The following is a 25,172-nucleotide window of genomic DNA, read 5'->3' on the forward strand; positions in this document are numbered from 1 at the left end:
GTGCCTTGCACGACAAAGCTTTTAAAACTTCTGCCACTATGATATTTTAAACAGGCACTCTTGTGCTGTAATAATGTTATGTAATAATATTTAGACTGGTATTGTGTTGCCTTAGATTTGTTTTTTAGCATCTGCAATGCCTGGAGGAAATGCAAGGCATTTTTAATCCATTAACCGAGATCGCTGGACCAAAATCCATGCAACTGGCATTCAAAATGTATGCATTTCAAACCACTGGAAGTGAAACATTCCCAAAGAAATTGAAAAAATAACTTCCTCTGGCTTCAGAAAGCACTTTCAGCTCCCACCAGTGACCTTGCTGTGGATGGTAGGCAACCTTATGGCGGACATCTATATTTACTACAGCACAACAAAAATCAGAACATAATTGTCTCCTGGTATTTTTTTAACAGATTAGGGATTTTTGTTCTGACAATATTCACAACCCATACTGTATTTACTTTCAGTGAACATTTGAGTGGTTGTGTTTTAGAAATGCAAATACTTGTGAAAATCTAATTTTAAGCTTCAATGGTCACCTCAAGCCAGTTTCACAGCCAGGCAGGAACAGAATCATGCAACTTACGTAGCTAACTGACACGTTGCAAACTGGGCCTGTTCACAGATGCTTGTCATACAAAGAATTACTCACTGGAGAAAGGCACAGATCATTTAAACACACAAACACCATGAAGAATTTTACACATTGGTCAAGAGCAAGAGGAAATTTAACCTAGTGCTAAAGTCATCAATAATCAGTGATCAGCCTGATTTCCTCGAGTCTCCATCTTCAGGCTCTGAGCCTATGGAGAGCTATGCATGTGGTTTTCTGCAGCCTGAGGAGTACTTTAAAGTCTGAAGTCACTCAAAGAGAGAGTTAAGCAGGGACACAAATCACTGCAGAATCACAGCCCTAGTCAATTCCTGGAGACTAATCCTTTCCAGTCTTTAAAGAGCTCTGCAAGAGCAGAACACCTGGGAACCTCTTCCTCAGCCACCCATGGCCCAGGCAGGATGCCAATATCAATTCCCATTAACAACAGAGGTTAGGAGGATACATCAACATGCTCTTTGGCAGCGCGATCAATGGAGCTGACAGCTCTCTGTGGGGCTGTGCCCTTCCTGCTGCTGCAGTGCCCGTGTACCAGCAGGAAGCAATGGGGGCACACACATCAGCATGCACCTGCCCCTCTCCTTCCCCTCTGCCTAGCCACAGGCTTTCAAATTGCCTTTGCTCTGCAAAGCAAATGCCTCACTGCACCTCCAGTCAACCAGCACTCTCCTGTTGCTTCAAGGGATGGGGTCTCACGTTCTCATCCTGTCTCTCTGCTACCTAGACAAACTTAGATCACAGTTCCAAGTCCCCTGTACAGCTGCAGATCCTGTAAACATCTCTCCTGTGGCTGGTTGGACCAAGTTTTTTCTCTCTGCTCTCTCAGTTCCTCACTGCAAAGGGAGAATATTGGATGGACCTATCCTGGCATGAGGATAGTAACAGAACCCCCTGAATTGTTCCATGTCCTTAGGCTTGGACTTCTCAAGGACATGCTGTCATCTGGGCAGAAGGGAGTCAGTGAATGCACCACGGGCTTGGAAGGAGGCTCCCACTTTCTTCCATCTTGAGTACAGACCCTGAGCTGAACATAACAAGAACCAAAGTACTGTTCTGCTTCAGTTCATACTTGGCTTTCCTGGGCCTCACCTTCAGGTCCCTATTACAGCCCCATTACTTTCAGAGAGAGTCTCAGCTTAGTGCAGTATTCCTGACTTCACTAAACAGTCACATGCTGTTACACAGCTACTGTGCTGCTGCTGCTGGATGGCACATATTTCAGTGGAAGGTGAGAAAATGCTTCATTTATAAAAGGCAGGGATTTCCATGGAATCTGCCAATTTCAGTAGGAAATTGGCTCTTTTGGGAAATTCCAGCCGAAGAATGTTGAGCACAGCAGGGTTGGAAAGTGCTACGAGTATGCTATTTTGCAATAGTAAAGGATGTGAAGTTAGGCAACAGGCAGCTCTCATTTTAACAGAGATAGCACTAGGATTTTCCTCTAAGGGTCTGTGCCTTCTATACAGTGCAGGGACTAATACCTTCTCAGGTTAGCAGAATGGCAAAAGGAGGGGAGGGCAGCGCCAGAGCTCTGCACCAAAGGGCATGTTATTTCAGTAGCTCTGTGTCACCTTCTGACCTTATGTTGACATTTTGCAGCTGCACGTGGAAGGGAATTTCTCCTGGCTGAGAAGCAAGTGAGGTTCTTTATGCTGGTTTGGAAAGCAGAGTTGTGAGAAGCAGCTCTCCCCCTTGACCATCACTTCAAGGAAGCTGTCCCACAGCAGCACAGATACAGAGGTTTCCATCTGGCTTTTGCTAACCTTTCCTGCTGTCTTCCATGCTGAAAATGGGAAAGGGCCACATACCAAAAAGGCTGCCTGCAAGGAAATGCCCCAGATGAGAGGTCTGATTCGTGCTCAAGCAACATCACAAAAATAATTCCAACATAGTTCTGATGAAGTTGTGGAAAGGGAGTGCTGCCTTGTGCTTAGAGGATTAGGAGTTGAGCCAGCAAGGTTTATTCTTTGTAATATCCCTGACTCAGTGTGATCTGGAGCAGGATGGCTTTACCTCCCCATGTCTCACTTTCTCCACTGTATAATCCCCTGCACTACTGATAACCTTTATTGCGAAGGCTCACACTAGCAAGGTTATGTCTACACAGCAGCTCAAGGACTGCAGGAGGAGAGGACATACCCAGGTAGCTGCAAACTCATTCACTTGGGAACTGGTAACATCCTAGCTGCCAGGCTCACCATAGGTTAAGCACCCGTGGATTTACATAATTTCACAGTGGTTTTGGGAACTTCCTAGAAGTTCTGCATCACTGCTGGCAAGCAGCTCCATGAATTCTAGTTATGAATGCAGCTGCACACAGAGCAAAGGAGGAGCACACAACGCCCTGCTCACCTGTATACACGGTCACAAAGAGCATCAGGCCAGGAAGCTGAGCAGCACTGACCATCTAAAGCTAAAGAATTTGAGATGAAGTCAAGCTGGCCCAGCCTTGGTTGTGTCTGACATTACATTTTCTAGAAGTTAGTTCAGTCTCATTTGAATAACCCATGTGATAAGACTGTTGCCACGTACACTAGGGCCTCATTAGTGGCCAAACTCTACACATTTAGCTCATAACATTTTCCTCAAGGGTCACACTTTCTGGTTTGAAGCAGGTAATGAGATGCACAGAATACAATGTTCCCCACATAAAAAGCCCCAGAGGCACTGCACCCCTTGCTGGGCTGCCAGCTTCCTCCCCACCCCCCTCACCCCATTATCCTCCTTGCTTTCTGCGTTGTACTCAGACTCGCACTGACCTTTTTGATTCTGAAAAGCAATGGAAATGCATGCAGCTTTAAGCGATGTATAATAAGAAACTTAAGAAGTTAGACTAGGACTCTGAAATGCTCAGTCCTCAGCTCTGCAGAGATTTCGTGCATGACCTTGTTTTAGTCACTCAGTGTCTCCGTGTTAAATGTTTCTGGTCGTGACCAACAACTGGTGCCCTGGTCTCTGGCTAGACAAGGATGTTTGCAGTGCAAGTTATGCCTTCCCCAGGGCAGGACAGCATCCTGACATGGGCCACTGCGAGCTGCTGCAATCCAATAATACTCTTTCGTTAACTTGAGGTGCGGGAGGGTAAGTATTTTAGCAACTGTTCTATGTCTTTGTTTGGCTGCCTACTTCTACTCAAGGTATTTATAGTTGGTCTCTAATGGACAGCTGGACAGGTGCTTTGTGGTTGTATTCTGCTGATGGTTTTGCACAACAGATCAGAAAGCACCCCACGCCTTCCCTTCCCTGATAGCACTTCCTGCTTCTCCAGCTGCTAGTAAACCATGGCCTCCCATGAAGATGCTTTATGGTCTACATTTCATTATGCACTGATATACCAGAGAAGATCGTTCCTCATCAATGTGGATGCCAGTTTTTGTCTTCAGTTTAAAAAATTAATACCATTAACTCACGCAGTCACGCCCCAGCCAGCGTCTGTGTAAAAACAGGTCACACTCTAACAAACACCCAAGTCCTCATGCTGAGAGATGATTTCTGCAGCAGAACATTTCAATGAAATACTGAGATTTGCTTGCAGTACTTGGTGGAGATCACAGCGTGGCTTACTTTCTCTTGAACCTGGGAGGCTGTGGGTATTTCCATATTCTGAACTAAAATTCAAACTGTAGTGAATTCACCAGGATGGACCTTGTGGGATTAGACTGATCTTGGAGCAGGCAGAAATGTGTATGCGAGAGTGAAAGAGAAGAATGAGGTTTTCACTGATCTTTTTAACTGAATGGGTCTCCTTGGAGGAGCTGAAGTCAGGCAAGGAGAGACACAGCAGGATCTCCCTCAGTTCACGACTCCAGCAAAGGAACAAAGGACCACGTCTGGGGAGAGGATGCCAGGGCAGCAGGTAGAGGAAAGGAGACGTTCAAGCCTTCTACTTACCAATTCTGTCCAGCCTGTCAAGAGCCACAGTTTCAAAAGCTCGCCGCATCATGGGATACTCTTCCAGCACCTCATTGAAGTTGTCCACTGAGAGGGAGTAGAGCCGGCAGTAGGTATCAGCTCGCACGCTGGCTGTGCGCCGGCCACGAGTCAGCAGACAAATTTCTGGAATGAAAGACCCAGCCTGAGAACATGGGCACAGATTCTATCAACCCCACGATGCAAAACCTGGCACCGTTGCTCAACAGTCCTGCCTGCCACGCAGTCCCCTCTCAAGCTGGACTCTACCAGCCTTCCCGTTGCTGAAAGCAGGAACAGTAGGAATGTTCTCCATATGCAGTAACATTTAAGCAAGAAAATACCAGGGGGCTCAGTTGTGGCAGCTGCTACATACAACTGCACCTCAGGGATTCTGCTGATCTAATTAGCCAGTCAAGTTTTGTTATGGTGGATTATCAAAGATATCACTTGTGTATTCAGAGTGGAGAAGCTGTCTTTCTCCAGCTCCTCATGGGCACCGGGAGCAGAAGGTCGTGTCGTGCCCTCATTGAAGCTAATTCTCCCCCTAGATTTGCAGCAGAGGCTCTGTGCTGACCTGTGGCCTTGGTGCCTGTTAATAACTGTGACCCTCATACTCAAAACATTTATCTTTTCAAAGATGCTTGGAAGTTACTTGCAGAAGTGTCACAAGCTTACAGATAGTCAGGATGAGCCAAGTCAGTGGCATTCACTCACTACTAACTATAGGTGTATGTACACTGAAGTCAGGTACTCCTAGGAGGGTGCTCAGCTGGTTAGAGAACAGACAGTCCTTGACTCCCTCATAAACACTGGCATCTGGGCATGCTCCTTGAACACTCAGCACAGAGCTCCCGAGGCCTGCTTTTCCACTGATTAAACACAGAGTCTGGGCACCTAAGACAAGCACTTAAATTCAGATGGTGTGACCTAAAGACAGAAGGCCTTGTCACTGACAGCATCCTTCTGTGTGCTGCTGGGTGTTAATCCATCAGCACCACACTGAGGATTCATCCCGGGTCCACCCCAAGGCAGTAGCACTACAAAGTGGTGACTGAGTTTTTAGGCTGCTTTCCTAAGGAAATGGTGCTTATAGAACTGTGCTATCTTTGAATGTGTGAGATGTGTGTGTAGCATGTTTACTCCAGCCCTCTAACTCCAAATCCCAGCAAGCAAACCCAACTTCCAAGTGATGTGCAAAAACTCTGTACCCTAGAGCTAGCAGGTGGGTGCAAACAGGTTTTCTTTGCAGGAACTATGAGTGTAAGAAGAGGATTTAATAGAGAACAGTCCTTATAGAGGGGCAGGTTTCATTCCACCCCCTGTCAGTAGGCAATTGTGCACGTTCAGCACTTGTACTGAAACTTGCATCTCCCTGAGAACTGTCTGTCCTGGGGCGTCAGGGAGGTCTTTGCAGGGCTCTGATAGCTGGGTAGTCTCTGTGTTACACTGCTAGCAACATCCTAAATCTTCTCTTATGGTGTTTTCTGACCTTGTACTAGTTTCACTGTTGCTGACACATTACACTTGCCTGCTGACCTTCACGACATTTTGCTGAGCCACAGACTGGGGAGATGATGGACTATGTTTTTCCCTCCATATTTATACAGTACTTCATATGATAGATGCCAGACAGTACGAGTAGGCAACAGTATAAATGTGCTTGGAGAATTGAGAATGCTCCATTTTTTCTCTTTACATTCTCAGCTTCACAGATCCATCAGTTTGCTTGGGGCAGAAGGAAATGAAACTGCAAGAGCTTAGTCCTCCTTCTCCACTTTGTTATTATTTATAGTCTAGACTCCTGCAATGCTCATGAGTCCCAGCCACCACCCATTGTACAATTTACTATATGAGAAGCTGCAAGACAGCTGAGATGAACAGAGGGTGGATGAAGAAGTGACTGAGGTATCAATACCACATGCTGCACCACCAATGCACCCAGTACAAGTTAAGGACAATATGAACACTAGCAGTGGGCCTCACTGTGAAAGGGTGACTCATAAACACGCACCTCCAAAGTAGGAGCCATCTGCCAGCTTGGTCTCCTTGTTGCCTTTGGTGAGGACACTCACCACCCCATGCTGGATGAAGTACATCTTCTTGCCAATGGTGCCCTCCCGAATGATGTAATCCCCAGGCTGGAATACCTCGAACCGCAGCTTGGTCAACATGGACGTCACAAAGTTGGGATCTGCGTTGGCAAAGAGTGGCATGGAGGCAACCAGCTTTCGGCAGTTGAAGTTTATTATTTCCTGATGGCAAAGTGAATAAAGAGAGAGAGAGAGAGAGAATGGGGAAGAGAGACAGGAAGAAAAGATGGGACAAGGAAGCAGAAAAGACACATGCGTATGCTTAGTCAGCATCCAATAATATATGACATTCTCCCACTTACATGAAAAAATTCACACTGTACATTAAATAGTCAAAAAAAGATGCTGTTCTCTTAGTCTGACTCCCCCAGTGTTGGCTAGAATGGGCCTCTGGATGCTCACAGCACGTAGCAGTGCTAACTGAAGCTGATAGTTTGACACCATGCTTCACTGCTTTCATTCATATGCTTTACCTTTGAGCAGAGACAAAAGAGTGATTCCCCCCATCCTCCCAAATACATAAAACATATCTCTTTCTGCAGGGAGCTTTGGAGTATGTGAGAGGTGCATAGCGGTGGTAAAACTCTGCATGAAAAAGCCCAGAGCTCCACTCTGCAAAAATGTTATAACTCACCTTGGCAGCCGTACGTACTCCATTGCCCTTGCTTGACAATGAGATATTAAACAGCACAAATGTGCCACGGCTCTCAGAGAAATAATTATCCTGGGCAGCTGGGGACAGTGTCAAGAGGAGGGAGGGAGAGGTGCCCACCAGTCACTGGGGCATGGGCTGGATCATCAAGCTCAACTGAAGAAAACCCAATTCAGCTGTTCAGCTGTCACAGAGCAGACAGGGACTGTGCCTCTTCCTGCGGCTTGGTGTCACTTGGAGGGTGTGACAGCATTTTCCATTGCACAGGAGCTGCTCTGTGCCATGTCAGCTCAGACTCAGAAAGCAGCAGAAAGAGATATTGAGTAAATCACCCAGCACAACACTCCCCAGTCAAGCAGAGGAGGAGGATCTGGATGACTGGAGCAGGAAGAAGGAGGGCAGGGGAAGCATATTTCTCCTCCTTACTGGGACTTCTCTTCCAAGGTTGCCCTTTTAGGTATCATGCCATCTTCAAAAACCCCAGGATATTTATCCATAATATTGACTCTGCAGTGCAAGGTAACAGACCCTTACACTGCACAGAAGTAAAGGACAGGAGCGACCGAAGGAGGGGGAGCTCAGCAGGATTAAGATGCTTATGTCTGCTGTACAAACAAAAAGGGCAGAAGTTTGGAGAGTCAAACAGTGCAGGAAGGGGAGTGAAAATCATCTCCACATCCCCACCAGAATCTGCTGGAGAGATCTAACAGTGCCCTTAGGGACACAAAGGGGCAGTGGGTACTTCTGTGTGCTGTGTAGCCAGGCAGGGGTTAGCCAGGCTCAGGAAAGCAAGCAAAGTCTTTCTAAAAGGATTCAAAGCATGTGGGGCTGTCTTATCCTGGCTGACACGACCTGTCTTGTAACATGCTGCTCCTCTTCAACGTTGCCATGGCCTCTAGAGGTGCCAAGATGTAACCATTTATGTGAGCACGTGGCAGGGCCTGCATACTGCACTGCGTCCTCCGCAAACCACGGGGACAGGGCACTGCACGGCTGCCAAAGAACACGCACCGCCCTCACCTCTCGGAGGGGCTCGCTCAGCTCCCCCAGGATGCTCTCCTCATCAAACATCTTCCCCTGGTAGCGGTGCTCATAGTAATCATGGATGCGCTGCCGCATGTCTGCAGGGAGCTTGTGGAAGGACATATACTGCTCCACTTGTTTGTACTGCACAAAGGAGAGAAGAAGAGAGGGAGTTACCAGGACATGCAACACATGGCACCCACCTGGGGGCAAATACACACCAGAGGATTCCCATACCTGAGTTCTTCACACCAGGCTGGGCTGGCCAAGGCAGGTAAATCTGGTGCAGGACAGAGCAATTGCCTTAACTCATGGGAAGTTTGCAGACACTTTTATTGTATTTCCCAAATAGATGCCTGATGTTTTAACCTTAATCTTATCCTCAGCCAGCTACACCACGGACACAGCTCCTCATTCCCTGAGTACCGTCCTCACTAACACAACACAGAGGAAGAATTGGGAGCAGATGCCTGAAGGACACACGCAGAAACAAATATCACATTAACTTGCATGAAGCTGCACCCATGGCCTGCTTTTCCTCTCCTCTGTGTTCTCACCTGCCCACTACAAGGCCTGACACCTTTGTTTTCTCACTTTGAGTTGCGCAGGTCCAGATTTTCTTCACTTTTTGCTGGGGCTCCGTTGCTCCATGCACTTATGCCATCTAACCTGTCCGTATTTTTGCCTAATGATTTGCATTTCCATCCTGTCATTTAGAGGGGAATACAAGGGCACGCTGTCTGATGCCAGAGCAGAGTTTGGGGATGAATGGTGCCTTCTATCAGTAGCTGACACCTCTTCAAGGGCACAGGACAGTAAATGGGTCCACTTGCCCTGGAGGTGCTGCAGGGACAATGCTCATGCCCCTTCCTCCTGGTGTGCAGTACAGAATATCATCCATACTAACTAAAGCGGATGAGAGGACCACACACCCCCTTTGCCTTCCTTTTTCCCCCAATAAATCCGTCCCTGAATGTCCCTTTACTGCAGCTTACGCTGAAGTGCCTAATTACCGAACTTCTGCTCATTACAGACCTTCCCTGCACACATCAGTGTCACTCAGAGCTCAGTACAGTCTGTGCCGACACTGCCTTGCATGCTAACAACTTGATCTGCACCAGAGAGGAGAAGGAATTACTTGGAGAAGCCAAGGTGGCGATGGGGACACTCGGGGTTTCCTGGCATTTCCAGAGCTTTTTGTCTGTAGCTTGCAGCAGAGGAGCTGGCTGTAAATATTCATGATCACTATAGCATGATCAAAGTCAAGCGAGTCACCACCTCCCCACAGGGAGCTGGGAGCTGAATTGGCAATGAACGCTGCACTTTATTGTTTGGATTGCTGAAGTTCTGGAGAGGCAGGCAGGATGCTGTGGTGGGCTGTGCTAGGTGCGGCAGAGCCTGCAGCTCATCAGCGAGGGAGGCAAAACGAGAGGAAACCCCGTGTCCTGTATTGGACCCTGTCCATCGCACAGCAAAAGCACCACGGGAATGTTCCATCCAAGAGTCCAATGTCAGAGCACCAAGTGATACCCGTGGGTGTGCCCAGTTGCACAAATGCCAGCCAGCAGCCCACCAGCCCTCTTCTCCCCACCATAAGCACTTGCTATCAATCTCCAGCTGATCTTCGCTTTGTGGGAAAAATGCCCCAACAAGCACAGGTTGGATGGGAGCACTCAGGACTCTTTGCTTACTCACTACTGTATGTGGATTTATTGCTTTGTAACAAAGAGCAATAAACTACCGCTCTGCAAAGTCTCCAGGGCTTGTCAGATTCTCCTACATTCACTGTCCGCAGATAAGGATCAGTGTAAAAACAGGACAAAACTTACCTCCCCAGAACGAAAGGTTTTCCTTCTGCTTACGAATTAAAAATGTGGTTACAAAAGAAAATTGGGAAATAAGAAACCTTAATTCTCTGTCCCAGTTAACCAGAAGGACATATCTTGGCTCTCCTGCCTTTGGTAGCGCTACCTCCCCTCACCCCATGCCAGAGGAACGAGCAGAGATTAGTGGCCTCTCCGAGTTCAAATGGAAAGACTCATTAGGAATTATTTAAATCTTTCTGAAGACAATCAAGTCCATTTAATTCCTAACTTATTTTAAGTCTGTTTTTCCTTGAACAAGCCTTTGAAGGAGGCATTAATATATCAAAAAGGAACCATTTAGAGGAGTATTTTCCTTCTAGAACCTGCCGCTTCCCCTGGCTGTCTCACCGCTCCCCTCCCTTACACCACACTTCAGATCACTCACAGTCCGAGGAGAACTAAATATTTTTAACGTCTTTCATGCCCTCAATCTCTGTCATGAGTCCTTCTTTCTTTGGCAGTAATAAATCACTGTCTGGAAAAGCTAGACTATTTCCTCACCCTATTTCTGAATATGAAAAAGATGCCGCTTTTGAGAAGGGCTGTTTCCATCCCAGCCCTGGCACAGATGCCTCCCCGAGTCCTCTTCTGGTCCACACACACCACTCTGCAGAGCTTTGGAGAAATGCTCTTTCCTGCTTTTGCAGCTAGGTTAATTCAAACACACACACTTGCACAGTGTGCTCACCGACATGGGCACGCACGCATAACCTAATGAAAGGAAGGTACTTGGGATGCTAGCTGCCCTTACCCAAAGATACATATACATTTCCCATATAGAGCTGTATTACTTCCAGAAATGGGCTGAAGCAGCTGTGGGACGGACTTTAATCCTGCTCCCATTCTCCACATCTGAACTCCCTGGAGGTCAACAGAGATGCACTTGCGTAAGGAAAAGGGGAACCAAGCAGAGTAATGCATTTTCAATTAAGTGAAATATTATGATACTCTGACAGCATTTCAAATGCTGTATGGGAATGGCAGTACACATCCTGTGAGACTGGATTAAGGTACACGCAATCAGCCACGATGTACAGTGCTGCATCCCTCTTAAGTGGATTTGTGCTTCCTAAGGGCAAAGATCAAGTGACAAGATTCACCAGATGGAGTGTCTTGATAGGTCACAGTTGCATCTTTGTTTTATTTTCTCTGACATATGATTAGGAGTAAAACAGTGCTGCCGTGTCAGCTCCCCAGCACTTAGTAGTCATCAAAAACTAATAAATGCTGAGTTCTGCTTTTTGTCTTTTAAGCCATTCATACTCTCACCCTCAGGATTTGTTCTGTGACCACGAGATCTCAATGTGATCAATGCACATTCTCACGGAGTCCAGTGACTCCAGGAGAGAGTGGTTTAAGGGAAGAAAATGGAACATTTGTAACAAATAAAATCAAGCCAATAGTACTGGTGCAATCTTTGCTGATTTCCCTTTGCTTGGAGCATATTTTGTGTCAGTTTTAGAACACGTTATTTTGCCTTCTCCCTGCTATTTTGCTGAGGACTGTACTGCGCACAAGCTATCACAGTTTATCTTGCCAGCACTTTAGCTTTGGATGCTACTGATTGCTTCCTTTAGACCCAGTGTTCAGTCTGCAAGAAGCTTTATATGCCATTCTGGTTCCGAGCTCTTCCAAACACTAGGTTAATTTTTGCACTGCAGCACTAGCTCAGTTTGCTTCAGGAGGATGATTCTCAAGTGCTGCATGTTACATGCTGAAATACATGGAATGTTTTTAACTCTTCTGCAGTGATACCTTCAGAAGTGATCTTATGTAGAATCAAGCTCTTTATCTCTTGTTCTGCTATGAATATCACAGACAGTAGCAGAGAATTCTTGGAGTTTTCCACTTTCTATACAACATTCACTATACTGAGGATGGCTGCAACTCTGTTGCTGCCTCCCCTTGCTGTTCATCAGTAGCTATTCAGGCAAGGATTATGCTTCAGACAATCCCAGTTCTGGGTGGTGAGATGTCAACAGACTGAGCAGGGTCAATTACGAGTTTGATGAAGCAGTTGTTTACTTCCTCCCATTGGCTGCATTACAGCAGTGGCCACAGCACAAGCCAGGGAATCCCACCACGGGTGTTGGTGCTGTTCAGCGTGTTGCAATAAGCTGGCTGTCACACTGCCATAAGACATGGCCTTGCTTAGCTGCAAGTGATGGAAATGTTTGTGAGTTTCAGGGGTCTCAGGAGATAGGATAGTAGAACTTTGGGACAGACCTGTTTGCATTTACCCGTTTGCATTTAAATGCTGTGGCAATACCTTTTTGTCTGCTTTTACAGGTGCTCTGCCTTAAGGTTTAATCCCGTGCCTGATGGAAAGATTCTGCAATGTACAACGTACAAACCTTACACCATGGCCACAGAAACAGCTTGTTTTCCACAACCAGCCTGGGAAAGGCCAGCACATCCTAGCACGCATCTGTAGTCCTGCACCACGGATGTTTGGACATGACTAATGGATCTTTTATTCTTCAAGCACTGTGAAATCCCTATCACAGGACATTTTAGAGACGTCGGGCCATGTCACTGGATCCACATACTTGGAAGCGTGGTGGGGAAAAAGAGATCAACGTTACTTTCATCAGAAGAGAAAGACAAGAGAAATGAGGTAAAATCTACCAGGAAACAAAGGCTAGAGATGTGGGAGAGGGAACAGTGAGTCTGATGTGAAATCAGAATTGCCGGGAGCAGCTTTCTGCCAGGAGAGGTGGCTCAGCAGGGAGCCTGAGCTCTTCACATTGTGATGCACTTATTTATTTATTTATTTATTTATTTATTTATGGTTCGAGTGCCAAAGTGAATTTCAAAACTGATAATGAAGTTTGAAATCCCACCCTGGGATACAAAGAACTGCTGAGGCAAGAGCACTTTCCGTGACAACACGCAGCGCTCGTGCGTGCACAAACATACTGCTCAGCCCAGGCTGTACTTGACATTGCTTAAAGAACAGCGCTACTTGTCTGCTTCCACTCTCACAAAGAATTAAGATGTCAGAATCTTAGCTATAATCACCGTATCCTTGATACAGCAAACCAAGACCAATCCCCAACGTAGACTTGGTGACAGAAGGCAAAACTGCATGGCAGATTTGTGTTTCCTTCTGTGAAGATGTGCTACAAAGACACCAAAATGTCACCAGCTTCTCCTGCATGAGCACAGAGAGGGCATTGCCTGAGCTTCATCCCACTCAGCCAGCCATGCTCTGTACAGGTGCTGCTGCTTGGAAGATGGACACACTCCTGGGCACTGAACTGCCTGCTTCGTGATGCCTGGTGACTGCACGGTATCTGGAGGATGTTTTATAGTGTCACTGTAAGATGTGGGGAAGCACTCTCAAGGAATACAAAGTTCATCACGAAATATTCTTCTGCAAAAAACAAACTACTTGACTCCAGTTAAGTATTGCAAATTCTTCTGCGGGATGTTTTTAGAAGAAACCACTGGGTTTTCATTCAGAAAGCATTTCTGTGTTATAGTCAACCCAAAATTCTTTAATGAAAACAACTGAATAACCTTAAAACAACTGACTGAACAAACATTGTCTGCAACAGCCTATTACCATTTTCTTATAAGCATTCCTCTAAATGGAGATGGATGTGGTACCTGCAGCACAGCTACTTTGCTGCACTGGATGCACAATCCTGAGCTGGCTGGCCTACAAAGCTGCCAGAAAAGCCAGCCCTGATTACAGAAGAACCTACCTGGAGGCACTGCCTGATACACTGCACATCAGCAGCCCTTGCAGCTAGAAACAATCAATATATCACATCTTTTCTAAGCCTTGTTATCTAACCCAAATGCTTTGATTGGCAGTAACATGGGACATAATAGCTCTGTGGCCATCTCTGAACAGACTTGAGGTAATACACAACTCGTGCAATCATAACAGGATAAAGCAAGGCTCTCCAAACTTTTTCCGCATTAGGAAATTTGATTAAATTTTCCAGACACCTTCAATTTCTTAGCCTCTCCTTCACACATTACCAGAAGAGTCAGGGAATTTCACAGCCTTCCCACCATCCGAAACTGGGATGCTAGCTCAGGAAGGGAGACTTCTACGTAACCCCTTTGGACTCTAAGAACCTGGGGAATGCCGCCTGAGGAACCAGAGACATCAGCCAACTTGGGAATAACACTTCAAATCTTGTCCACGCCGCTAATGAATGGGAAATCTCCCATCTGACAGGTGTGTGGCAGAGCACATGTGGGAATAGTGGCAGTCTTTACCCAACTTGTGGCTAACATAGCAGCTGACATAAGTTATCTTCATATGCCTGTGCCGTGTCATCCCCGAGGTAGCACTAGCTAAGCCAACCCTGGAGCCACAAGAATTAATATAGCTTCGGTGCAATGCTGTGCCTGGGTTAATTAGCTCTGCTTAGAGGAGGGGAGGGAGGGGAGCTAATAAGCAAGGGCATGCTGCCAGGCTAATGTGATTATACTCTATCCAGGACCCCAGCTAGGATCTCTGCACCGTACTCCTTGCACACGTTCACTTGGAGCCAGTACAGAAAACTGCAGAGCACAACAGCGTAAAAACACATGAAAGATGGTGCCTGACAATTTCAGATGCTTTGAGGAAGAGGAGAAAGAACAAAAGAGGCACACAGCAGCCCAGATCATGGCTATACCCTCCTAGCTTCTGACAAGAGCAGATGAGGGTTACCCACTGCCACGAGTTACAGCTGCATCTCAGCACTCAGTAATACTTGGAAGATTTTCCTTGTGTGAATTTATTTAAATATTCTGAGGTTCATTAAACTTTGGGCCTCTGCAGTGCCCTGTAGCAGTAGCTCTACAGTTTAATTACTTACCGGAAGAAAAAAATCCTTTCTTAAACCTTCTGCCTAATAAGACCCTGTACTGCTGGTCCCCAGGGAAGGGCAAAGACTGACTACACCCAGGAGATGGATGCGCAGCTCCCTTTGTAGCAGCAAGGCACAATGGCACTGTGGAAAGGACCTCATGAGATCACCAGGTTCAAACTCACCCCTAACGTGAGTCCCTCCCTTCTTCCTTGACAAATTCTGGTCCAGCATGTGCTTTGTCCTCCAACAAAGACTGCATGTTCCACATAGTATGCTTCAGCCTTTACCATCACTATTTTTTTCCCAATTGCCAGTATCAAAATCCTCTCAGGGGAGTTCAGGCCAATGACAGCAGGATCAGGATCAAAAATGTTGAGAGTTGGCTTGGACAGCCAGACCGTGGATGAATCTGTGCAAGAAGGGCTGTGCTGATGGCTGAAACACAGCTGTTTCAGGCACTGAGAGATCATGTCATGAGCGCTTCTGCAGGATTCAGAAAGCACTTCTCTCTTTAATGCTGCCCCTTGCAATTGTGCTGCAGCAGGTGATCATTAAGAATAATGATATGAATATGTAAGTATCTCCCCAGTTTTAATCTGTATTTTAAGAACAAGGAGAACTGGATAGACTATTAGGGGAAGGGGAGCAGAGAAATGAATGTGGAGAACAGAGAGCTTGAGAGAATACCAGAGACAGATCTTGAGTAGAGATGAGGCTCTGGCAGGAGAGATTACAGCTTTGCTGCGCTCTGCAATGCTGACAGCAGCAATTCCTACCTATCATCAGTCATTCTTCTGCATGTACCTGAGAAGATAATGCAGGAGAGCCAAGCCTCTCTGCAGGATGCCCATTACTGCCTGCATCCTGCTGGGATGGGAGAGCGAAGCCCAGAGTCTCTCCCTGCTTTGTTCCTATGAGCATGGCTGCAGTAAGCAGCATAATCACCACTCCCAAAAGCCTCAAGGTTACAGAGCCAACTGGGGAGGATGAGTGTGTGTGTTTGTTTGTGGTGACTTGACATAAATATTAATCCAGTTGAGCTTTAGGATTAGAGAAAGAAATTAATAGGGCAACCTGCACCAAGCAGGAAAATAACTTGCACATCAGTCTAGTTAGCTCATCTCCTGGGCCCAAAACACTCTGCTTCCCTTGTGAGCCACAGCTAACATAGATTGCGTGGCAATTTTGCTGTCAAAGCCAAACTTACATGCTAAGGTTTGAACTGATCCAAGAACAGCTGAAAGGAGCCTCAAGCCTTTACTCTTGCTTATGGACCTCCTCCACCACTACCCTGCACCAGCTCCAGCACTCGCTGGAATTTGCAACAATTCAGCCTACTGATCTAGCAGAAAACTAAGCCAGAAGAGAGAAATTAGCTCAGCAGAGGTCCGAGAAGCATGAGGAGTGGTGCACCAGAGTGAAACTGCACAGCTAGGAGTAGAGGCAGGGAGCACTGGGTGAGATCAGGTGTGTGAGGCTTCCCCTTTGGTCAGAGCTGTGAGATTCAGTTATAAAATGCTAACTCCGTATCAAGATGTTGGGAAATTTTTCTATCAGAACCCTTTGGGATGGACTTGCAATATTTTCCCAGCATACAAATGTACAAAAAAGGACAGCAGTTATGGGTGCAAACATATTTTGGAGCTAGACATTAGTTTAGAGACAGGAATCAGCTCCTGACCCTGCTATTGACTCTGCTGTTTGACTGCAGGCAAATCATTTAGGGCAAAACACACTCTGCAATGCAGGACAGAACTTCCAACTTTGCCACTGGGACTGGAAATAAGACAGTCATTTCAGAGTGCCAGAGCTAATGAGCTATTCTGACTCAGAGCTTTTTAGGGATGGCACAGAGCCACGAAGGCTGTGCCACTTGCAGTGCCTGAGCTGGTAGGAGTGCTCTGCGCCGCACGGGACTCTCCATTTGTACTCAGGAACCTTGGCACTATACTGTCTCAGAGGGTTCAAGTTCTGTCTCCAACGTCTCCATGCTTCCTATCAACCCATCGATGCTGTATGGTTTCCCTGCCTTGCAGAACCAGCGTAGCATGATGTTCAGGTGTCTCCTATAGGAAGACATTTAGACAAAACAGGGAGCGTGTCCAAATTAATCTAAACAAGATTGAAAGATGGGACCAAATCATGTCCTGTTTACTGAAGCAAGCCTGCTGTTGAAGCCAACAAACAGCACATGTTGTCTTTTATTCCTCTTCTCAGAAACCCTGTTTGTACAAAGGAAGAACACAAGTTGGTCTGGCAGAAAAAAAGATCAATCTGAAACTTCACCACAAGCTCTCTCCCAAACCTTGTCTTGAAGGTTACACAAAGCCTGCCAGTAAAGCTTCTAGCTATTCCCTTCTGTCCTGTTATTCTGTTCATTCCTGCCACTCGTCTCCCTCCCCACTGCCTCCTTCTTTGGCTACTCCCAGAACAGCTGATAAAATCTCTGCAGCCAAAGCTGCTGCTGAGGTGAGATGCAGAGCCCTGTCTGCAGCCCGAAGGTGTACTCAGCAGCAGCCTCCAAGCTGCTGTCTGCTTCTCCCAGTCGACCCTGCCAACTTGGTGAGATTCTTTGCTTATAATATGCTTCAACAGGCACGTTGTCCCATGAGGACTGAACTAAATTGAGTTGCAGGGCTGCAAATCATGAAGCGGGCTCATTTTAATCACGGCTATTCAAGTGCTAAGGAATGCAGAAAGTAAATACATATTTGTTTTTAGACCATCATTTGTCCCATTTGCAAAAGGAAATTGAATGTACTCGATCCCTGAGGCTTTGTTCCTAAGAGAATACCTTGCAAAATGAACCTGCTATAACCACTGCACACGAAACATATCCTTTGTTAAACCCTCTATCCACTGCTTTTGTCACAAAGCTCCTCTCCTGGATCCATTAACCCTCTTATTCACATCTCCACATTCTAATCAGGCTTTATTTAACATTTCACACTTCTGCCACCCCAGCTGCTGCCCCTTCTGGCTTTCTGGTGACTGGATTCCCTGAGCACTGACTGGAATCAAACATCCACGGACAAATTCTGCCCTTGCCTCCAGACCTGGCTGGGGAAAAAATTGCAGTGCCCTGTCCTGCAGGTGTAAGCTTGGCTGCGGCTCGGCTGACCAGGTGGCTGGATTTGCAAATCAGTCCTTGACTTCTATGCTACTTCAAACAAATTTGAATAAATACTCCGCACACACAGATTTGATCAGCTTGCATTCCTAGTGCTGCAGTGTCCTTCTCTTTGGCATGCCTTCCTCTCAATTAGCCTTAGTCCAGCCAATCTGGAACGCAGAAGCAAAAAGTAACCCAGTCTTCCATGTGTCCTCTCCTGGACTTATTCTTTTAGCTCCAGCTATGGTTTCAGATCTTCCCTATCCTCAGAGCATGATTCAGCCTCTGGTCTTTGCTTTCAGTCTCTGCTGTATTGCAAGGTCTTTCTGCAGCCCAGCACTGTAATCCCAGTGTCTCAAACTTGCTCTAGCCCATCTTGCACATCCTTTCTCACACTTCCTCCCACGCAGCAGCTTCAAACTCACCTTTCTTAAGCCAGTGCATGCCAGCCATACTTCACACGCTTGAACAATAGCTACCCAATTTAATTGCAAGGTCAGAACAGGACTAGCACCTCATTCTTCCTCTTCTTAGTCTTCAGACGAAATGTATCCATATGACCCCGACCATAACACCCTTGAGCCACCCAGGCCCTTGCTCTCAGTTACACACAGTCACTCTCCAATGCGTTCTCCTGTTTGTGGAGGTGCAGACCTGCTCGTTCAACCAGAACTTGAGGCAGAAGCCCTGTTCACCTGTGTCCCAGAAGGAAAAGTATCACTGCACCATCTGCTGAATCATGGTGAGTGACCCTGTTTGCTCCATAACATCTTACAAACTTGCAGCATCACCTTAACCTCACCACCAGAAGCTACTGCTAATTGCAGTGGTAATCTGATCAGTGATGACATTTCTGTCTGTGCCCTACATTATGCAACTCAACAACTGCAATTAATTCGATGGCTACCTGGGGAACCTATCTGGTGCTCCTGAGCATTGAGCTGTGCTTTGGGTTTCTTACGTAGTTTCACTCATGAGCACTGATGTGATTCATCTGGATACTTTTAAAGGAAGTGCTTGCTAAACAAAAGTTGCACATTCTGAACATTCAGCCAGGATTTGAAAAAAGCTGTCAGAAAGTGACTTATAATTTTAGATACCAGTGACATTGATAATGCCAATCTAAAAAGACAGTCAGAGACAAAAAGAATTCCCCACTTGCCCTACTGTTATTCATGTGATCTTGCATCTACTTCCTTCTGAGGTTCTGCTGGGTAAACAATACCAATAAACTACCGTAGTGACAAAGACATTGCACTTTAGGCCTCTCACGTGGGTCACTCATAGCCCTGATCTCCTCCAGACAACGCGTAAACCACCCCTAGGTGATGTAAGGTTTGCAAAGCCAAGTCCTTACCTTCTCCTGGTACTGACGCCGTGAGGAGTCCAGAGACTGGATTAGGGCTGTGGCATGGCCGATGAACATGGCATAGCAGGTGGCACCGACAATCATGCTCAGCATAGTGAGCCATACATCTGACATGCCAACAGGCGCCTGCTGCCCGTACCCAATGCAGAGCATGTGACTCATTGCCTTGAACAGCGCATAGGAATACTGCTTCCCCCAGGAGTCATTCTGAAGAGACAGACAGACAGACAAAGCTTTAGCAGCGGGACACGACATTCACTGAGATGAACACATTTCAGGAAAGGATACCTAATGTCAGACTCAAAGTCCATATTTAAAGCACCTCTATGTTTTAAACAAACAGTGTAATTCTTTGATGGCTTAGACGTGTTGGGCACACTGGATATATATATATATATATATAAGCCCTACATGTAGTCATCTGACAATAACTGACTTTGGTCGGGGCTTTTACAGATTCCATGTGTTCTTTCCAGCACAGCTTCCAGAAAGGAACCCTGACTGACACTTTGCTAACCTGGGATAAAATGACATGATGCACTGCGATGTGTTCAAAATGACCCACATGTAGGAAAAGGGACTGATGCAAATGGTCACTCCACTTAGAAATGGATTTTTCAGAGAACTGCTAGAAGAGAGCCCGAGCAAATCTTCCAGCAGTAAGATCTTAAAGCAGGGAAAATCACTCACTGCCCAGTGCTTTATGAAATGTCCAGGCTCTCTAGTCATTACTGGAAGAGATGGGAAGGGCAGAAAATTAAGATGATAATGTCCAGGCAGTGAGTTCTTTGCAGGGTCAAACTGGGCCTTTTCAGGGAGGTGAACAAACTACAAACAGCCTCATTTGAGAGCTGCAATAAACCACAGTGAGAAGCCAGTTGAAGTCAATGACTTCCTTCAGACGTGCTGTGCTCTCCCACCACAATGAACAGCAGAAGCACCTCAGCAATTACATCATGCAACAGGGAGAAAAACACAACATAAGCTTCATGACTACTCAGATTAGTTTGAGCTCATGGAACAGCACAAGGTACATCTACTATCTTGTGGGTATTACATGCTAGCAAGTACTTGCCACAAAACCTTGTAAAGTAAATGCACTGTCATCACACACTGCTATTACAAGATACGTGAAAAAATACCACGGCTACGGTGACATTCATCGCAGCACAGAATCTGTATATTCATCAGTCTTCTTTCTGTTCCTAGGAAGGTGTTGGATGCACACTGTGGATATAGCTGTGCAGACACATACAGCACAGCAACTCAGAAGGTCATTGTGCAGAAGGCCTGGTCTGGGGCTCGTCAGATAGGTGAGCAATACTTTTGGGAACCCCATTCAGAGAGATGCAGCGATGTGGGGAGCCCTGGAGTTTACTGGATGCCTCCCTGGAGGGATCTAATCACAGCCAGGTGGATGGCTGATGACCTGCCTACAAAAACCAGCTCTCTGGGTGTCACTAATGTTGATGGAAATTTTTCAGTAAGCTGACAAGTAGTAAACAGAAGCGAAGAGCACTGTTAATGTTTGTGAGCTGTGGCAAAGAGCTGGAACCTCTGGAGAGTGTTAATGCTTGGGTAGGAGATAAGCACGTGGACAAAGACAGGCGACAGTGTTACCTTACCCATATCCAGTTACATTATGCAAGCAGGCCTGATTCACACTGCAACAAGAAGGGCAAAGAAACAGAAGTGACAGCAAAGCCGACACAGAAGCAGCAGCACATCCAGAGTCCCAGGAGGGATGGCTCCCTGCTGGCGCCAGCCTGTCTGGGCTCACTTCCCTAACAAAACAGGAACCAGTTCACCTCCTGGACTGGAAAAATCTCCCCCTGAGCCCACAGGAAAGATAATGTGCCCTTTGGGGTCTCTATTCCTGTGGATGCAGGTGGATTGCCCCGTGTGTGAGAAGCTGCAGCCCAATGGGGGAGTCAGCTACAAGAGAGGGCAAAGAACAGCGGCACTCTGGTGCCTATACAGGGCTGAATGCAGCTCCCTGAGAGAAGCCTGACAAGGCAAGGAGAAGAGTCAGTGCCAGCCAGCACTAAACACTAACTGAGAAAAGCAGCAATCCATGACACAGTGGTTAAGCATGCCCCTGTCTCCCTTTCTACTACAGAGCCAATGGGTAAGACTGGCAGAGAAAGGACAGAGGTGTGCACTTGGCTTGATGGAGAAGGGTGTGACTGCTCCCCTTGCCTTCTCAGGCCAGTTCTACTTCTTAGCCAGAAGGTTCTCAAAGCAAATACCTTTCCCATGACAGTGTGGAAATGCTGCTGCCTTCTGAGTTCAGTGTGGCAGTAGTTTAACAGGGCAGAACATCTCTGTTACAGAATTGAGGGCAGGGAGAAAAGAAATGCCGAGCTGAAATTCCAAAGGGGATCTGGGAAGACAGAAAAAGATCAGCTGAGCTGCCTTCTCAGACCTCAGGAACCTGGCTGCCAGGGTCTTTCATGACTGTGAACAATCAAAGAGGAGAGTCTGGACATCGGTCAGATTCAAGTTTTGAAAGCTGTTCCTCTAGCAACTTGCTGTTCAGGAGCAGGCAAGTCACTAAACCACCCTGGATTTGGTTCCCACCTCAGTAAGCAGGAGCCGACAGTTCCCAACGAACTTTTGGGTGTAGGAGGCTTGCAGTGTAGGAATTAGTCATCCAAACCCATGATGTCCAATATCACCAAGCCCCAGCAGCCTGCAGAAACACTTCCAGCTCCCTGGGAACTCTGTAGTTATGAGCAACGACCTCAGTTTCCATCAGCAGCGCGGCTCCCTGCGAGGACAGCCTGCTTTGTGCCAGGCTGAGTAATGACAGGCTGAGGGGCGAGAACTGGAGAAAACACAGGGTGTTTACAATGCTCCTGAGCAGCCTGGCCTGCTGGGAGAAGACATCAAGGACTGCTGAAAGAGAGGCAATTCCACAAAGAAAGAATCTTCCAAAGCAGTTACCTTTAGGACACAACCTCTGAGCTCTCCGAGCGCTGGATCCTCACGGCACAGTCTTTGTGATGACTCTTTCCACAGAGGTCTCAGTATATCTTTATTTTTCAGACCTACTTTACACCCTATTGCTTCCCACAGAATAAATAGGCAGGTCAAGAATGCAACACTTTAAGTCAGACAAGCAGCACCGGTTCCAAACGTGGACACAAACTTATCAGCATCACAGTGCCCTGTACTGATACAGCTTGCTCCTATACCGAACCAGTCCCTATAGTGGGAGGACTGTACTACAAATGCACCCTAGCGGCTGAAATGATCCATTAGGGTAGGTAAATGAGGCCTTCAAATTGCAGAAAGAACATGGCTCCTCCTTAACCAAATCTCAAAGCCAGCTAAAATGGAGCTATAGATCTGTGCTTGAACACCATCAAGAGGGACGTTATCTCAAACACATGCCAGGCACTATGAGCATTTGCAAATGGGAGTTAAAATTACTTTGAAGCGATTTCTCAAACTAGCTTGTTTTTAACACCCACACTGGCAGGACTATAAGGGTTTCTTTGGGATTAGTGTCTGGACTTTAATGCCTCTGCTCATATCTCCACTCTTGAATAGTTGGAAGCACACTGCTGAAACTCTTCAAAGGCAGCGCTGGGCTCTGCAGTACCTTAGAGAAGCACCTAACGAAACAGTACGGGGTCTCACGGGATTTTGCTTGATTTGAGGAACGTGTGAGTGCACCTGGCTGAAACCCCACTGAAGAAGACTAAAGAGAGCAGTGGAAAAACTGGAAAGTACTGGTAAATTCTTGGGGTAGAGGCACAATCTATGGGCACACCACTATGCCTGACATACACACCACTAACGTTTCACAGTTTTAAGAGCCTGTCTGTAGTGAAAGAGAGTATTTCACTGAGCATCCAGTCCCCTTCCATATGTAATCCTAGTCAGATGAGCTGCAGTTTACAGGTGGTTCACATCTTAGACCACCAGCCCAGACAAACAGGGCACGAGTACACTTTGTGAACTCCTACATTTGGCTCAGCAATGATCTTATGTGCCTGCAGAGCAAACTCTGGGTTTGCTGCTGCACACCATTTGTGTTGTGCTTCAGAATAAGGCCTCTGAGCATCACTGCCCTCCCCCGGACAACACCACAACTGCTGGGCAGGAAAAACACCTTCAGATGGAGTTTAGAGGACAGGAGTAGTGGGACCAGAAATGAAAATAAAGGGTCAGACTTCACATTGGACAGCACCTGCCTGTTCTGGGCTTATTTCCAGGGTGAGCTTTGCATGGCCTTCACCTCATAGAAGATTAGATTTTCTCAGGACTTTAAATGCACCAGAAAATCTTCACTGCCCTAGGTCTGTGAAGGATCCCCACCCATGACCCCAGTGTTCCTGGAGCTCCACCAAAGCTCAGTCTGGTCACCCAGTCCTTGTCTGAGCTATGTCAGGGCTGTACCTCTGTCCAGCCCCAAACCCTGGCAGGCCTTGAATTTTGCTTTAGCCTCTGGTCCCATATTCTGCTGCTCCTAATAGGACTCCCTGGATGGACACTGGATTATCACCTTGCCTTCTGTAGGATAGTCAATGGACCTTTCAATCACCAGTTCTGCTCTGCCTACCCCATTTAGGTCCAGCTGGTAAGGGCACTGTGCTGGAGTCACCCTTGCTTCCTGGCTCATACACTACCGTGGAGCAGCCCTACCATTGCAGCTGCTCCCCGACAGATTTTATAAAACACGAACATCTACTGCACAGCTTCAGCTAAGCCTACTGAATAAGAGGGTGAGGGAGCTGCTGGACCCGAGGCTTGGAGGGAGTTAAGAATCACCCAGGAGATTCATGCAGGATTGTTCTGTCTTCCACCCTACATGCTGCACCAGCTTCTCTTCCTACTTTCCATCAGCAACACCAAAAAATGTGCCATGGGTGGGGCTGCTATGCTCAAAGCAGGGGATACTCCCCTTCTGGTAGAAGGGAAGGTGATTAGTATTTCCTATGCAAGGTCACTGCATTTGACATGGGGATATTTGCCCTCCCTGCTGGGTTTATCAGTTCAGCACAACACCCAAGAGAGCAAGCCACGTGCTTCCAGCAGCTTTCAGGTCTCAGCAGAACTCAGATTTCTGTGATGAGGAGCTGCCAGGCAAGGGTCGTCATGGGGAGATGCTGCTGCCTGCACATATGCCTCTCTGGAGCTGACTCATGAGTGTGTTTCCCTTTTTAATAAAGTGCCCTGTAGGGAAGCTAACGCCAAAGCCCCTGAGATTGGGGCTGAGCAATTAATACTGAAAACATCCATCCCTGCCATTTCAGAGCCAGTTCAGAAAGAAGGAATAGATAGAATCACTCCTACAATTGCTGAAGATGAAGGATGGAAGACACAGAAAATAACAAGATGAACTGGACCCAGGGATTTATGGAGCCCCCGATATGATTTTGGCAACACCAGATGCTTCACAGATCCCCTGGAAGAGGATCAAACCTTTAGGAAGCAGATGGGAGGTGATGAATCTTCTTTTCCCACTGCATCGGAGTCAGGGCTGTTTTATGGACTGCCAAGCGGCTAGGTGGGAAACTCTGGCAAGGCGGATGAACAGCACTCAAGGAGAAAGCCCACAAAGCATTTGGCATCTCATGTTCACCTCCCTTTGGATGCAGCAGCTTCACAAGACTCGTGGTTGTTTTTTTTACCTACAGTGGTCCCACCCCAGCTTTTTGGCTCCTATATGCAATCATGGCAGTCGAGCACCAAGAACACTTCTCCCCTC

The 25,172-nt window shown here is 46.9% G+C and overlaps 1 protein-coding gene across 6 annotated transcripts in view; it reads right to left on the reverse strand.

Annotated features, from left to right (window-relative positions):
- HCN4 (hyperpolarization activated cyclic nucleotide gated potassium channel 4) overlaps window positions 1-25,172 on the reverse strand; it is a 164,673-nt gene that overhangs the window by 12,976 nt on the left and 126,525 nt on the right. For 5 of the 6 annotated variants that reach the window (XM_021407853.1, XM_021407851.1, XM_021407852.1 and 2 more), the window contains 4 exons: window positions 19,442-19,660; window positions 8,288-8,434; window positions 6,537-6,777; window positions 4,505-4,669 (listed from right to left, as the gene is read on the reverse strand). In XM_021407853.1, the coding sequence (XP_021263528.1) occupies window positions 4,505-4,669; window positions 6,537-6,777; window positions 8,288-8,434; window positions 19,442-19,660 (772 nt within the window). The remainder of the gene's footprint in view (window positions 1-4,504; window positions 4,670-6,536; window positions 6,778-8,287; window positions 8,435-19,441; window positions 19,661-25,172) is intronic. The other variant, XM_021407850.1, reaches the window with a different exon arrangement.

The sequence above is a fragment of the Numida meleagris genome, chromosome 9, assembly GCF_002078875.1.
Source record: "Numida meleagris isolate 19003 breed g44 Domestic line chromosome 9, NumMel1.0, whole genome shotgun sequence".
Lineage (NCBI taxonomy): Eukaryota > Metazoa > Chordata > Aves > Galliformes > Numididae > Numida > Numida meleagris.